This window comes from Mobula birostris, chromosome 5, assembly GCF_030028105.1.
Source record: "Mobula birostris isolate sMobBir1 chromosome 5, sMobBir1.hap1, whole genome shotgun sequence".
Lineage (NCBI taxonomy): Eukaryota > Metazoa > Chordata > Chondrichthyes > Myliobatiformes > Myliobatidae > Mobula > Mobula birostris.
The window spans coordinates 517,422-533,963 of NC_092374.1; the positions used below are offsets into that span (position 1 = coordinate 517,422).

At 42.6% G+C, this 16,542-nt stretch overlaps 1 protein-coding gene across 4 annotated transcripts in view; it reads right to left on the reverse strand.

The window, feature by feature from the left end:
• Positions 1-16,542, reverse strand: part of nup155 (nucleoporin 155) — a 244,979-nt gene that overhangs the window by 117,535 nt on the left and 110,902 nt on the right. For all 4 annotated transcript variants that reach the window (XM_072257447.1, XM_072257446.1, XM_072257449.1 and 1 more), the window contains 3 exons: positions 15,536-15,706; positions 13,158-13,268; positions 7,256-7,350 (listed from right to left, as the gene is read on the reverse strand). In XM_072257447.1, the coding sequence (XP_072113548.1) occupies positions 7,256-7,350; positions 13,158-13,268; positions 15,536-15,706 (377 nt within the window). The remainder of the gene's footprint in view (positions 1-7,255; positions 7,351-13,157; positions 13,269-15,535; positions 15,707-16,542) is intronic.

Sequence of the window (16,542 nt, forward strand, 5' to 3'; positions counted from 1 at the left end):
TACAGAGGGATCATGCAAATCCATAGCTCCCTGAAAGTGGCAAAGCAAGCAGATAGGAAAGTAAAGAAAGTGGACAGCATGCTCACCTTCATCTATTGGGGCAATAAATACAAAAGTGGAAAGTCATGTTAGGTCACATTAGGTCACATTTGGAGTATTTGTGCACTTCTTGCCATTACACATAGCAAGGATGCAGAAGGTTCACAACGATGCTGCCTGGATTGGAATGTATTAGCTATAAGGAGAGGACAGACAATAGTAACATAATCAAATTTGATAGCAATGTTTAAAAGTGCTTTAGTCAGACTTATGAACCAGGCAAGGAATACAGTGATACAGATCATATGCAAGGCAGATGGGATTAGTTTATAATGTTTTCACGATCAGCAAAGTGCCTGTCAGGCTATACTACATTCTAGAGCTTTCAAAAGACTATATTTGGGTGTTGTCTGCAGTTCTGCTCTCATTACCTGAGAAAGGAAGCACTTGCCACGGACAGAATACAACAGCGGCTTGTCAAACCCAAATGGTAGAACTGTTGTATGGGGACATTCTATCACGTAGGCCTGTATTTACTTGACATAAAACAGAGACACTGCCTAGTGGAGCAGTCATCAAAGGAGTGGTCATCGACAGAGTGGTCTGAGGCAGAGTATACAGGCTTTGGCTCATTCGGGCTTTGGTGAGGTAAGTGGGTAGGTGGATTTCATTTTTTATCCCTTTGTTTTTTTCTGAGGAATAGAGAGCATGTCTGTAGGGTTAGTACTTTGCTCTGACTGTCAGATGTGGGAGTCCTGGGAATCTTCCAGTCTGCGCGAGGTGCACCGAGATGCAGCTCCTGAGAGAGCGTGTTAGGGATCTGGAGCTGCGGCTTGATGACCTACAGCTTATTAGGGAAAGTGAGCAGGAGCTACAGGAATTTAGTCACCCCAAGGCTGCGGGAGTTAGATAAGTGGGTGACCGTCAGAGAAGGGAAGGGAAAAGCTCAGATAGTAGAGAGCACCCCTGTGACCATCGCCCTCAGTAATGGTTTTCTTAATTTGGATGCTGCTGAGGGGAGCGACCTGACAGAGGACAACCATGGCGATCAGGTCTCTGGCATTGAGCCTGGTTCTGTGGTGCAGAAGGGAGAGGAGAAGATGAGGAATGCCGTAGTCATAGTGGATTCCACAGTGAGGGGAACAGATAGGAGGTTCTGTCAGCCTGATAGAGATATCGACATAGATGATTCCCTCCCAGATGCCACGGTACGGGATGTCTTGGATCGGGTGCAGAGTATTCTGAAGGGAGAGACTAGAAGTCTTGGTACACATTGGTACCATGACATAGGTAAAAAAAAAAGGAAGGAGACCCTGAAGAGAGAATTCAGGGAGTTAGGTAGGAAGCTGAAAAGCAGGACCTCTGGGGGTAGTGATCTCAGGATTGCTGCCTGTACCACTTGCTAATGAGCTCAAGAATAGCACGATCAGGCAAATTAAGGTCTGGCTGAGAGACTGGTGTAGGAGGCAGGGCTTCAGGTTCCTGGATTATTGGGTCATCTTCTGGGGGAGGTACGACCTGTACAAAAAGGACAGGTTACACCTGAACCCAAAGGTGTCTAATATCCTCGCAGGCAGGTTTAATAGAATGGTTAGAGAATGTTTAAACTAATTTGGCGTAATTTGGCAGGGGGGTGGGAACCGGAGTGATGGGACTGAGGAAGGGGAAAACAGAAATAAATCAAAGATTGCATGCAACAGAGATGATAGAAAGGACAGGCAGGAGATGAGGCATAATCACAGCCAGTGGGATGAGTTACAGGGCAATAGAGGAGTGATGCAGTTAAAACAGCAAGCAACAAATACTAGACTGAAAATGTTATATTTCTTTTGTTTTACCGTGCCCATGGTCTGCTCTTATCAAATTACGATATTGCTTTGCACTGTTGTAACTATATGTTATAATTATGTGGTTTTTGTCAGTTTTAATCTGGGTCTCTCCTGTGTTTCTGTGATATCATGCTGGAGGAACACTGTATCATTTTTTAATGCATGCATTTCTGAATGACAATAAACAAGGACTGAGTGTGCTCAAAATCTAATCTAATCTAATCTAATCAATGCATGCAGCATAAGAAATAAAATGGACGATGTGAAACTCAGCTACAGATCGGCAAGTATGACGATGCCACCATCTCTGAAACTTGGCTAAAGGATGGGTGCCATTGGGAGCTGAATGCCCAAGTATATACAGTGTATCAGAAAGATAAGTTAGTAGGGGGTGGTGTGGCCCTGTGTATAAGAAATCATATTAAATCATTAGAAAAGGATGACATAGGATCGGAAGGTGTAGAGTCTCTATGGGTTGAGTTACGAAATGGCAAGGGTAAAAGGACCCTCCCTAATGGCAGCTATATACAGGCCTCCAAACAGCAGCCGGGATGTGGATTACAGGAGATAGAAAAGGCATGTCAGGTGGGCAATGTCACGATAACCGTTGGTGATTTTAACATGAAAGTGGATTCGGAAAACCAGGCCAGTACTGGTCCTCAAGAGAGAGAATTTGTATAATGTCTAAGGGATTGCTTTTTAGAACAGCTTGTTGTTGAGCCCACTAGGATATCAGCTGTGTTGGATTGGGTGTTGTGCAATGATCTGGAGGTGATAAAGAGAGCTTAAGGTTAACGAACCCTTATGGAACAGTGATCACAATATGATCGAGTTCACTTTGAAATTTGAGAAGGAGAAACAAAATTCCAATGTGTCGGTATGTCAGTGGAATAAAGAAAATTACAACGGCATGAGAAGGGAACTGGCCATGATTGACTGGAAAGAGACACCAGCAGGAAGGACAGCAGAGCAGCAATGGCTGGAGTGAAGACAGATCCAAAGTAAAAGCAAAAGAGAGGGCATACAAGAAAGCCAAAGCCAGTGGGTAGAGAGAGGATTGGGAAGCTTATAAAAACTTGCAGAAGGAAACTAAGGTGGTCTATTAGGAAGGAAAAGATGAATTATGAAAGGAAGCTGGCGACTAATATCAAAGAAGTTATTGAAAGCTTTTTTAAGTATATAAAGGTAAAAGTGAGTTGAGGGTAGATATAGGACCAATAGAAAATGACGCTGGAGATATTGTAATAAGAGACGCAGAGATGGCAGAGGAACTGAATGCATATTTTGCATCAGTCTTCATAGTGGAAGACATCTGCAGTACACTGGACATTCAAAAGTGTCAGGGAAGTGAAGTATGTGCAGTGAAAATTACGACTGAGACGGAGTTCAGGAAGTTTAATGGTCTGAGGGTGGATAAATCTCCTGGACCTGATGGAATGCACCCTCGGGTTTTGAAGGAAGCAGCTGGAGAGACTGCAGAGGCATTAACAATGATCTTTCAAGAATCGATAGATTCTGGCATTGTACCAGATGACTGGAAAATTGCAAATGTTACTCTGCTATTTAAGAAGGGTGGGAGGCAGCAGAAAGGAAGCTATAGACCTGTTAGCCTGACATCAATGGTTGGGAAGTTGTTGGAACCAATTGTTAGGGATGAGATTACAGACTACCTGGAGGCACATGACAAGATTGGCCAAAGCCAGCATGGTTTCCTGAAAGGAAAATCCTGCCTGACAAACCTACTGCAACTTTTTGAGGAAATTACAAGCAGGGTAGACTAAGGAGATGTAGTAGATGTGGTGTACTTTTACAAGGTGCCGCACATGAGGCTGCTTAGCAAGATAAGCTCCCATGAAATTACAAGGGAATCACTAGCATGGATCGGCAGAAAACAGAGTGGGAATAAAGGGATCCTATTCTGGTTGGCTGCTGGTTACCAGTGGAGTTCCACAGGGGTTGGTATTGGGACCGCTGCTTTTTACGATGTATGTCAATAATTTGGACTATGGTATTAATGAACTTGTGGCTAAATTTGTCGATGATACAAAGATAGGTGGAGGAGCAGGTAGAGTTGAGGAAACAGAGAGCCTGCAGAGAGACTCAGATAGTTTAGCGGAAGGGGCAAAGAAGTGGGAAATTAAATACAATGTTGCAAAGTGGATGGTCATGCACTTTGGTGGAAGAAATAAACAGGCAGACTATTATTTAGATTGAGAGAGAATTCAAAATGCAGAGATGCAAAGGGACTTGGGAGTTAACCTGGGACTCCAGGTTAATGCCAAATGCAAAGTTGGCAATGATTTCTAGAGTTATAGAATATAACACCAGGGATGTGATGTTGAGCACCCAGAGGAAACATCATACTATCTATTATGTACCATGGCACCGTAAAAGATACAGCGAAATGCGCCATTTCATGTCAACACAACACAGTCAGAGTCACCCGTATGTTTCATCACAGCATGCCCACAACTGACTAAACCTAACCATATGTCTTTGGAGTGTGGGAGCAAACACACGTGTTCATGAGGAGAATTCCTTACAGACAGCAGTAGGAATCGAACCCTAATCCGTGAATGCTGGCTATGCTACCATGACAAGTGTCACCATGCTTCCCACACCAACATAGAATTCCCACAACTCACCAACCCTAATTTGTACATCTTTGGAATGTGGGAGAAAACTAGAGCATCCAGAGAAAACACAAGCAGTCACACGGAAAACATACAAACTCCTTAGCGACAGTGGTGGGAAATGAACCCTAATCTTACAGCGGAAGCTGTAAAGCATTGTACTAACGACTACACTACGTGCCACCCCAAATCCAAAGGGATGTAAGGATATGGACCATGTACAGGCAGAGAGAATTAGTTTAATTCAGCATCATGTTCTGTGGAGAAGTTGTTGAGCTGATGAGACTATTTCTATGCCTTTCTCAGTCATACATCTTAGAAACAGGCCCTTTGACCTAACTCATCCACGCCGACTCTGTTACCCTTTGTTAATATTTCAACTGTCTGCATTTGGCCCATAGCCCTTGAAATTCCTCCTACTCTCCTATCCACATACTTGTCCAGATGGCTTTTAAACATTGTTAATGTGCAGCCTCAATCACTATATACTCTCTGTAATTGAATCAAAAGTTACTGGTATAGACCATAAGACAAAGGAGCAGAAGTAGGCCATTCAGCCCATCGAGTCTGCTCCGCCATTTTATCATGAGCTGATCCATTCTCCTATTTAGTCCCACTCCCCCGCCTTCTCACCATAACCTTTGATGCCCTGGCTATTAAGATACCTATCAATCTCTGCCTTAAATACACCCAATGACTTGGCCTCCACTGCTGCCTGTGGCAACAAATTCCATAGATTCACCACCCTCTGACTAAAAAAATTTATTCGCATTTCTGTTCTGAATGGGCGCCCTTCATCCTTAAGTCATGCCCTCTCGTACTAGACTCCCCCATCATGGGAAACAACTTTGCCACATCCACTCTGCCGATGCCTTTTAACATTTGAAATGTTTCTATGAGGTCTCCTCTCATTCTTCTAAACTCCAAGGAATACAGTCCAAGAGCGGACAAACGTTCCTCATATGTTAACCCTCTCATTCCCGGAATCATTCCAGTGAATCTTCTCTATACCCTCTCCAATGTCAGCACATCCTTTCTTAAATAAGGAGACCAAAACTGCCCACAGTACTCCAAGTGAGGTCTCACCAGCGCCTTATAGAGCCTCAACATCACATCCCTGTTCCTATACTCTATTCCTCTAGAAATGAATGCCAACATTGCATTCGCCTTCTTCACTACCGACTCGACCTGGAGGATAACTTTAAGGGTATCCTGTACGAGGACTCCCAAGTCCTGTTGCATCTCAGAACTTTGAATTCTTTCCCCATTTAAATAATAGTCTGCCCATTTATTTTTTCTGCCAAAGTGCATAACCATACATTTTCCAACATTGTACTTCATTTGCCACTTCTCTGCCCATTCTTCCAATCTATCCAAGTCTCTCTGCAGACTCTCTGTTTCCTCAGCACTACCGGCCCCTCCACCTATCTTCGTATCGTCAGCAAACTTAGCCACAAAGCCATCTATTCCATAATCCAAATCGTTGATATACAATGTAAAAAGAAGCGGCCCCAACACTGATCCCTGTGGAACACCACTGGTAACCAGCAGCCAACCAGAATAGGATCCCTTTATTCCCACTCTCTGTTTCCTGCCAATCAGCCAATGCTCTATCCACGTATGTAACTTTCCCGTAATTCCATGGGCTCTTATCTTGTTAAGTAGCTTCATGTGTGGCACCTTGTCAAAGGCCTTCTGAAAATCCAAATATACAACATACACTGCATCTCCCTTGTCTAGCCTACTGGTAATTTCCTCAAAAAATTGTAATAGATTTGTCATGCAGGATTTTCCTTTAAGGAATCCATGCTCAGTTCTGCCTATCTTGTCATATGCCTCCAGGTACTCTGTAACCTCATCCTCAACAATCGACTCCAACAACTTCCCAACCACCGATGCCAAGCTAACAGGTCTATAGTTTCCTTTTTGCTTCCTTGCCCCCTTCTTAAATAGCGGAGTGACACTTGCAATCTTCCAGTCTTCCGGAACCATGCCAGAATGTATCAACTTTTGAAAGATCATCGCTAATGCCTCCGCAATCTCCACAGCTACTTCCTTCAGAACAGGAGGGTGCATTCCATATGGTCCAGGAGATTTATCTACCTTTAGCCTATTCAGCTTCCTGAGTACTTTCTCTGTCGTAATTGTGACTGCGCACACTTCTCTTCCCTGCCACCCTTGAGTGGCCGGTATACTGCTGATGTCTTCCTCAGTGAAGACTGATGCAAAATACTCGTTCAGTTCCTCTGCCATCTCCTTATCTCCCATTACAATTTCTCCAGCATCATTTTCTATCGGTCCTATATCTACTCTCACCTGTCTTTTACTCTTTATATACTTGAAAAAGCTTTTAGTATCCTCTTTGATATTATTTGCTAGCTTTCTTTCATAGTTAATCTTTTCTCTCTTAATGACCTTCTTGGGTTTCCTTTTGTAAGGTTTTAAAAACTTCCCAATCCTCTGTCTTCCCACTAATTTTTGCTTCCTTGTAGAGGAAACTGGAGAAAGTTTTAAGGTCATATCAAGATCCAGATCAAAATAGATCTGGGATATTGTAACCATAACAAGAAGATGCTTCAGGGAGGGACAAGGCCGTCTGCTCAGTGTTCCACTGTCAAGATGCTACAGGAATGATAGAGAAAAGAGGGTGGGTTGCATTTTTCATTAAAGACAAAATCACAGTAGTACTTAAGGTACAGTATATGTTCTTTGGGGATCATCCAGTGAGACCACTTGGGTGAAACTTTGAAATACCTGAAGAAAGCACGAGTTGCCCACACTGAGACCTCACGATCACAGGCTGCAGTTGAACAGGCAAGGATAAGACATGATGCACAAGCTTGTTCTTCCTGAATAAAAGACATAAATTCATTAGTTACAAAAATAACATTAACAACTTACTTTGATTATTCCCTAATCTAAATTATTACACATTCTGCCCAACATTCATTAAGTATTCTGTAGACATTTATTCAAATTAATATTGGAAAGATCTAACTGTTCATCTTTGATACTGTGACCAATTTCATAAGATCATAAGACCATAAGGTATAAAAGTAGAATTAAACCACTCAACCCATCAAGTCAGCTTCACCATTCTATCGGGGCAGACTAATTATCCCTCTAAACCACATTTTTCCGCCTTTACCCCCTTAACCTTTGACACCCTTACTATCAAGAACCTATTAACCTCTGCTTTAAATATACGTAACGATTTGGCCTCCACAACTGTCTGCAAAATTCCACAGATTCTCCATCTTCTAACTAAATAAATTCCTCCTCATCTCTGTTTTAAAGGGATGCCCCTCTATTCTGAGGCTGTGCTGTCTGGTCCTCACTATAGGAGACATTGTTTCCACATCCACTCTATCCAAGCCTTTCAATATTTAATAGATTTCAGTTAGATTCCCCCTCATTCTCCTAAACTCCAGCAAATACAGGCCCAGAGCCCCCAAAAGCTCCTCAATATTAACCCTTTCATTCTTGGAATACTTCTCTTGAACCTCCCCAGTGCCAGCATTATCATTTCTTAGATAAGAAGCCCAAAACTGCTCACAATACCTTGGACTGACAATACCTTATAAAGCCTAAGCATTACATCCTTGCTTGTATATTCTAATCCTCTCGAAATGAATGCTAACATTGTATTGCCTTCCTTACCTCAACCTGCAAGTTACCCTTTAGAGAATCCTGCATGAGTACTCCCAAGTCCCTTTGCAACTCAGCTTTTTCTATTTTCTCTCCATTTAGAATAGTCGACCCTTTCATTTCTTCTGCTAAAGTGCATGACCATACACTTTCTGACACGGTATTCCATCTGCTATTTCTTTGCCCATTATCCTAATCTGTCTATCCTTCTGTAGCCTCTCTACTTCCTCAAAATTTCTTGCCCCTTCCTGTCCCTTTTCATGTCAGATGCAGGTGGATGCTTTCCTGGTGTCATGAATTATTGATTACCTGACTGGCAGACCACAGTACGTGTGCTTGCAACACTGTGTGTCAGACAGAGTGGTCAGCAGCACTGGTGCTCAACAGGGGACTGTCTTGTCTCCCTTTCTCTTCACCATCTACACCTCGGACTTCAACTACTGCATGGAGTTTTGCCATCTTCAGAAGTTTTCTGATGACTCTGCCATAGTTGGATGCATCAGCAAGGGAGATGAGGCTGAGTACAGGGCTACGGTGGGAAACTTTGTCACATGGTGTAAGCAGAATTATCTGCAGCTTAATGTGAAAAAGACTAAGGAGCTGGTGGTGGACCTGAGGAGGGCTAAGGCACTGGTGACCCCTGTTTCCATCCAGGGGGTCAGTGTGGACATGGTGGAGGATTACAAATACCTGGGGATACGAATTGACAATAAATTGGACTGGTCAAAGAACACTGAGGCTGTCTACAAGAAGGGTCAGAGCCGTCTTTATTTCCTGAGGAGACTGAGGTCCTTTAACATCTGTCGGACGATGCCGAGGATGTTCTACGAGTCTGTGGTGGCCAGTATTATCATGTTTGCTGTTGTATGCTGGGGCAGCAGGCTGAGGGTAGCAGACACCAACAGAATCAACAAACTCATTCGTAAGGCCAGTGATGTTGTGGGGATGGAATTGGACTCTCTGATGGTGGTGTCTGAAAAGAGAATGCTGTCCAAGTTGGAAGTCATCTTGGACAATGTCTCCCATCCACTACATAATTGACTGGTTGGGCACAGGAGTACATTCAGCCAGAGACTCAATCCACCGAGATGCAACACTGAGCGTCATAGGAAGTCATTCCTGCCTGTGGCCATCAAACTTTACAACTTCTCCCTTGGAGGGTCAGACACCCTGAGCCAATAGACTGGTCCTGGACTTACTTCCATCTGGCATAATTTATATATTATTATTTAATTATTTATGGTTTTATTTTGCTATATTTATATTCTATTCTTGGTTGGTGCAACTGTAACAAAACCCAATTTCCCACGGGATCAATAAAGTATGTCTGTCTATCTATCTATCTATTTTTGAACTGTCTTCCCATTTAGAAAACAGTTTAACCAAGATTTTCAAAATTTGTGGGGGCCGTTTTTAAATTATTTGCATAATCTTTGACTTCTTGTTAAAGTACAGAAGTTGGTTAATAGCATATTTTATTATCTGGTAAGTTTCTTTTTTTTCGCCAAACAGCTTCGACTTTTGTAGTAGGTGTAGATCTTTTTTTTAAATAAAATTGTTTATGTTCTATTCTAATATATGAATTAATCTAAACCATATGAATAGAGTAAGGAGTTTGTTAATGTGATTCAATATACTGTATATAAAAATATACTGTATTTGGTATTATTATATTCTGTCCCTTGAACTCTGTATTTTTCTATATTGATATCAATAAAAATACTGAAAAAGAAAGAAGAAAACACTCTACACTTTTATTCTTTCTAACAAAGTGCATGACCCTACACGGCCATATACTATATTCCACCTGCCACTTCTTTGTGAAGTGGCAGCATGGCTTTGTGAAGGGCAGATCGTGTCTAACAAGCCTGATAGAGTTCTTTGAGGAGGTGACCAGGCATATAGATGAAGGTAGTGCAGTGGATGTGATCTATATGGATTTTGGTGAGGCTTTTGACAAGGTTCCACACGGTAGGCTTATTCAGAAAGTTAGAAGGCATGGGATCCAGGGAAGTTTGGCCAGGTGGATTCAGAATTGGCTTGCCTGCAGAAGGCAAAGGGTGGTGGTGGAGGGAGTACATTCAGATTGGAGAATTGTGACTAGTGGTGTCCCACAAGGATCTGTTCTGGGACCTCTACTTTTCGTGATTTTTATTAATGACCTGGATGTGACGGTAGAAGGGTGGGTTGGCAAGTTTGCAGATGACACAAAGGTTGGTGGTCTTGTAGATAGTGTAGAGGATTGTCAAAGATTGCAGAGAGACATTGATAGGATGCAGGAGTGGGCTGAGAAGTGGCAGATAGAGTTCAACCCAGAGAAGTGTGAGGTGGTGCACTTTGGAAAAACAAACTCCAAGGCAGAGTACAAAGTAAATTGCAGGATACTTGGTAGTGTGGAGGAGCAGAGGGATCTCAGGGTACATGTCCACAGATCCCTGAAAGTTGCCTCACAGGTGGATAGGGTAGTTAAGAAAGCTTATAGGGTGTTAGCTTTCATAAGTCGAGGGATAGAGTTTAAGAGTCGCGATGTAATGATGCAGCTCTATAAAACTCTGGTTAGGCCACACTTGGAGTACTGTGTCCAGTTCTGGTCACCTCACTGTAGGAAGGATGTGGAAGCATTGGAAAGGGTACAGAGGAGATTTACCAGGATGCTGCCTAGTTTAGAAAGTATGCATTATGATCAGAGATTAAGGGAGCTAGGGCTTTACTCTTTGGAGAGAAGGAGGATAAGAGGAGACATGATAGAGGTGTACAAGATAATAAGAGGAATAGATAAGAGTGGATGGCCAGCGCCTCTTCCCCAGGGCACCACTGCTCAATACAAGAGGACATGGCTTTAAGGTAAGGGGTGGGAAGTTCAAGGGGGATATTAGAGGAAGGTTTTTTACTCAGAGAGTGGTTGGTGCGTGGAATGCACTGCCTGAGTCAGTGGTGGAGGCAGATACACTAGTGAAGTTTAAGAGACTACTAGACAGGTATATGGAGGAATTTAAGGTGGGGGCTTATATGGGAGGCAGGGTTTGAGGGTTGGCACAACATTGTGGGCTGAAGGGCCTGTACTGTGCTGTACTATTCTTTGTTCTATGCTCTTTGCCCATTCTCTCACTCTGGTAAGATTTTCCCTTCGTGATTTAGGCAATTTTATTATATGCCTCCAAGTGCCCTGAAACCTTCTCAATTTTCCAGTCCTCTGGAACCACTCCAGAATCTAGTGATTCATGGAAGATCATTACTAATGCTTCCACAATCTCTTCAACATCCAAGCTCTTGACTTATTAGTTGTTCAAATAACATGGGCATTTCTAGCAAGGTTGGCATTTACTAAAAAGTGAAAAAAAAACAAATGCAAAAAACGAAATAAAAACTGAAAAGACTGGAAATACTCAGCATGTGCTTATGGAATGAGAACCAAGGTTCAGTTTAAAGGTGATCTGAATTGAGAGAATCCAGAGTCAGAATCACACTGTCATACAATACAATATTAGGCCCTTCAGCACGCTATGTTCATACTGACTACTAAATACTCAAGATCACAAGACAAAGGAGCAGAAGTAGGCCATCCGGCCCATCGAGTCTGCTCCACCACTCCACCATGAGCTAAACTATTCTCCCATCTAGTTCCAATTTCCGGTTTTTTCCCCATATCCCTTGAAGCCCTAACTAATTATAGATACCCATCAATCTCCTCCTTAACCACCCTCAGTGATCGGGCCTCCACAGCTGTATGTGGCAACGAATTCCATCAATCCACAACCCTCTGGCTAAAAAAAATTCTCCTCATCTCTGTTTTAAATGGGTACCCTCTAATTCTAAGACTGTGGCCTCTTGTCCTGGATTCATCCACCAAGGGAAACAGCCTTTCCACATCCTCTACATTAAACCCATTTACCAGTACTTGATGTGCAGCAACCATGCCTTGGATATTCAAGCACTCATTCTGATGCTTCTTAAATGCTGTGAAGATGTCTTCACCATCTTCTCAGTCAGTGCATCTCATGGACAAGGAACAAAAATTCTATGTGCTGAAGCTTTCAGTAATCTTCCTCCCTTAAAAAAAATGTTCTTTTGTTCTTCCTTTTTATTGTCCTGTTTTCCTTCCTAAAACGTGTTCACATTTCCCGACTTTTTGTGCACTTACTATCTCTCCAAACTCTGTATCTTCTTCCTAACCTACCTTCCCACCTATTTTTGTGTCTAGTTCTTGGGACCTCGGTTCTTTGATAAGGGGAATAAGGCATATGGTGCACTGGTCTTTGTTAGCCATGAGCTAATGTTGCAACCCTATCAACTTGTATGGCAACTTTGAGGGAACTAATGGACTTGGACCTCAAGATCTCTCTTTACCTCCAGACTGCCAAGAATACCATCATCTTTCATGTCATTGGCAAAAGATCAATGGTCTCTAATTTATCCCCCATGTGAAAGAAACAGAGACTTAAGATGAGAGGAGAATGGCTAAAGGGGATGTGAGGGGCAACGTTTTTTCACAGAGACAGTGATAAATATTCAGAATGAGCTGTCAAAGGAAGTAGTAGATGTGGGTAGAACATTTAAAAGACATTTGGTCAAGAAGGTTTTGGAAGGATATTGTCCAGTGCAGGGAAATGACACCAACTTAGACACCTTGGTTAGGATGGAAGAATTGGTCTGAAAAACATAAGATATAGGAGCAGAAGTGGGCCATTTGGCCAGTCGAGTCTGAAGGGCCTGTTTCCCTGCTGTAAACCACCTAACTCTGTGATTATATAGTCCTCTATCATTACTGCTCATCTAAACTACAGAGCAAGTTGTGGCACCACTGAATCAGCTGCATCTGCTCTGCTCCACACAACTCTGGATATTACAAATATGTGCAGAGCCTGGATAAGGTGGTGTTATTTTCTATGAAGTTTAGAAATGAATAGGATATCCAAGAAAGTGTTTAAAATCATGAGGGCTTTTCCATTGGAATAAATAAATAGCCACAGACTTCAAATAATTGTTAGATATCAAATGTTCTCCTTACCCGATACAGTTTGAAAAAACGTTCGACGTCTTCACCTTCTCCACCTGCATTGCTCACCAGCAGGTGACGGAGCTGGTCCACTGGACGCAACTTGTGAAAGAAGTGGCTTCCCTAAAACAGGAGAGAATCAAAAATATTTTATTGTAGTTGGTAGATTTCAACAGCCTCATCCCAAGTCTTGCTGCAGTATTCTTCCAAGTAGTTTTCTGCACCCAGTCTTCTTCAGACATTATTAACGACCAAAGTCAGAAGTAAAAACGTCCATCGATGAGCTGATTAACACTGATGTGCTGGCAGCCATAAAGAGTTACGCAAACACAGTGGCAAGAACATGCACACATGGGCAAAGATGAACATGTGGGTACAGAGACAAACGTGTGTATGACAACACACTACATACAGTCCCTATAAAAAGTATTCCTCCCCCCTCCCCAGAAGTTCTCATGTCTTATTGTTTTACAACATTGAATCACAGTGGACTTAGTTAGGCTTTTTGACATTGATCAACAGAAAGACTCTTTCGTGTCAAAGTGAAAACAACTTTCTACAAATTGGTCTAAATCTATTACTATTATTCAACACAAGATAATTGATTGCATAAGTATTCACCCCCTTCAAGTCAGTATTTACCAGATGCACCTTTGGCAGCAATTACAGCCCTAAGTCTGTGTGGATAGGTCTCTATCAGCTTTACACATCTGGACACAGCAATTTTTCCCAATTCTTCTCAACAAAACTACTCAAGCTCTGTCAAATTGCTAGGGGATTGTAAGTGAACAGCCCTTTTCAATTCCAGCCACAAATTCTGAATTGGGTTGAAGTCTGGACTCTGACTGAGCCACTCCAGGACATCAACTTTGTTGATTTTAAGTCATTCCTGTGTACCCTTGGCTTTATGCTTGGGGTCTTTGTCTTGCTGGAAAACAAATCTTCTCCCAAGTTGCCGTTCTCTTGCAGACTGCATCAAGGTTTCCTTCAGGATTTCCCTATATTTTGCTGCATTCATTTTACACTTTACCTTCACAAGCCTTCCAGGAGCTGTTGCAATAGAAACATAGAAAAACATAGAAAATAGGTGCAGGAGTAGGCCATTCAGCCCTTTGAGCCTGCACCACCATTTATTATGATCATGGCTGATAATCCAACTCAGAACCCTGCACCAGCCTTCCCTCCATACCCCCTGATCCCCGTAGCCACAAAGGCCATATCTAACTCCCTCTTAAATATAGCCAATGAACCGGCCTCAACTGTTTCCTGTGGCAGAGAATTCCACAGATTCACCACTCTCTGTGTGAAGAAGTTTTTCCTAATCTCAGTCCTAAAAGGCTTCCCCTTTATCCTCAAACTGTGACCCCTCGTTCTGGAAGTATCCCCTCAGCATGATGCAGCCACCACCATGCTTCACAGTAGGGATAGTATGTTTTTAATGATGTGTGGTGTTTGGCTTACACTGAACGTAGCATTTAGTCTGACGGCCAAACAGCTCAATTTTGGTTTCATCAGACCATAAAACCTTCTCCCACATGCCTTCTGGCAAACTCTGCTTGAGATTTCATGTGAGTTTTTTTTTCCAACAGTAGCTTTTTCATTGCCACACTCCCACAAAGCTGCAACTGGTGAAGCTCCTGGGCAACAGTTGTTGCATGCACAGTCTCTCCCATCTCAGCCACTGAAGCTTGTAACTCCTCCAGAAATGCCACAGGTCTCTTATTGGCCTCCCTCTCTAGTCCTTTTCTTGCACAGTCACTCAGTTTTTGAGGACAGCCTGCTCTAGGCAGATTTACAGCTGTGCCGTATTTTTTCCATTTCTTAATAATTGACTTAACCGTACTGCAAGGGATATTCAGTGACTTGGAAATTTTCTTGTATCCATCTCCTGACTTGTCCTTTTCAATAACCTTTTCGCAGATTGCTTGGAGTGTTCTCTTGTCTTCATGGCGAAGCGTTTGCCAGGATACTGACTAATCAGCAGTTGGACCTTCCAGATACAGATTACTACAACCAATTGAAACACCTTGACTGCACACTGAGATCTCCAATTAATTAATTATGTGACTTCTAAAACCAATGATGATTTGGTGTGTCATATTAAAGGGGGTGAATACTTATGCAATCAATTACTTTGTAATTAATTTAGATCACTTTGTACAAATCTGTTTTCACTTTGACACAAAAGAGGCTTTTTCTGTTGATCAAGGTCAAAAAAAGCCAAACTACATCCACTGTGATTCAATGTTGTACAACATGAAAACTTCCAAAGAGGGGTGAATACTTTTTCTAGGCAAGCACACACGGGGAGGAGGAGAAACAATCAGGCACACACATAACGTATAGAGTGAGGGAAGGATTGCTCCGGCAGAGCAGCTTCTTTTTCATACCTGTGCAGTGAGAAGAATGAACCTTTTGGGTGGAACCAAATGCTGATGTATCACAACTGGTGGGTCTGTAAGAGGAACGCGGTCTTTGTTGAGGGGCGTAACGACCTTCTGAGGCTGAGAGTTATCTATGGAGGACAGGGCCCACGAGTGTCCATCAATGTTTGCTGTCATCTGGAATATCAATAACACTCATTGAGAACGTCATATGGAATAATGGCTCCAAGCTTCAAGCTTGCAGAAAGGGCTTCACTCTTAAACATTCAGTTTCTCTTGTGTCAAATGTTGCCTTTTCTGCAGAGTATTTAAGCAGAAAGAAGGAATAGATCATTCAGCCCATCAGATCTTCATGGCCACACAATAAGATCATGACCGATCATTCAATATGAACATTGTAACATTGTTCTCCTGCTCTGTCCTCATATTCCCTGATCCCATTAATGTCCATGAACAGAAATCGACCCGCTACAGCCCATGGGTGGGGTAGGGGAATACCAAAGATTCAACACCATGCAAATCAAAGCAATCACTTCATATCTAACATAAACACTTGCCCTAGATTTTCAATCTGTGACCCCGAGTTTAAAATAGCTCACCATCAGGAAAAATTGTCCAAGTTATTTCCACTTGTGCTGCATCTGGCACATTGCTGCCCACCACCTCAGCCTCTCCGTATTTCCCCTGAAACCTTCGTTTGAATACGAATGCATGCCTGAATGACTATCGACCTGTGGCTCTGACATCAATTGCTATGAAGCGCTTCGAGCGATTGGTTATGGCAACATCAACCACAGCCTACCAGTCAACCTCGACGCTTTGCAATTCACCTACCGGAGCAACAGGTCAACGGCAGATGCCATCTCTCTGGCCCTACATTTCTCCTTAGAACACCTGGAGAATAAAGACGCATACGTAAGGCTCCTTTTCATCGACTACAGCTCTGCCTCTAATACCATCATTCCAAATAATCTGACTCCTAAGCTCTGGAACCCGGGCCTTAGCACTCAGAT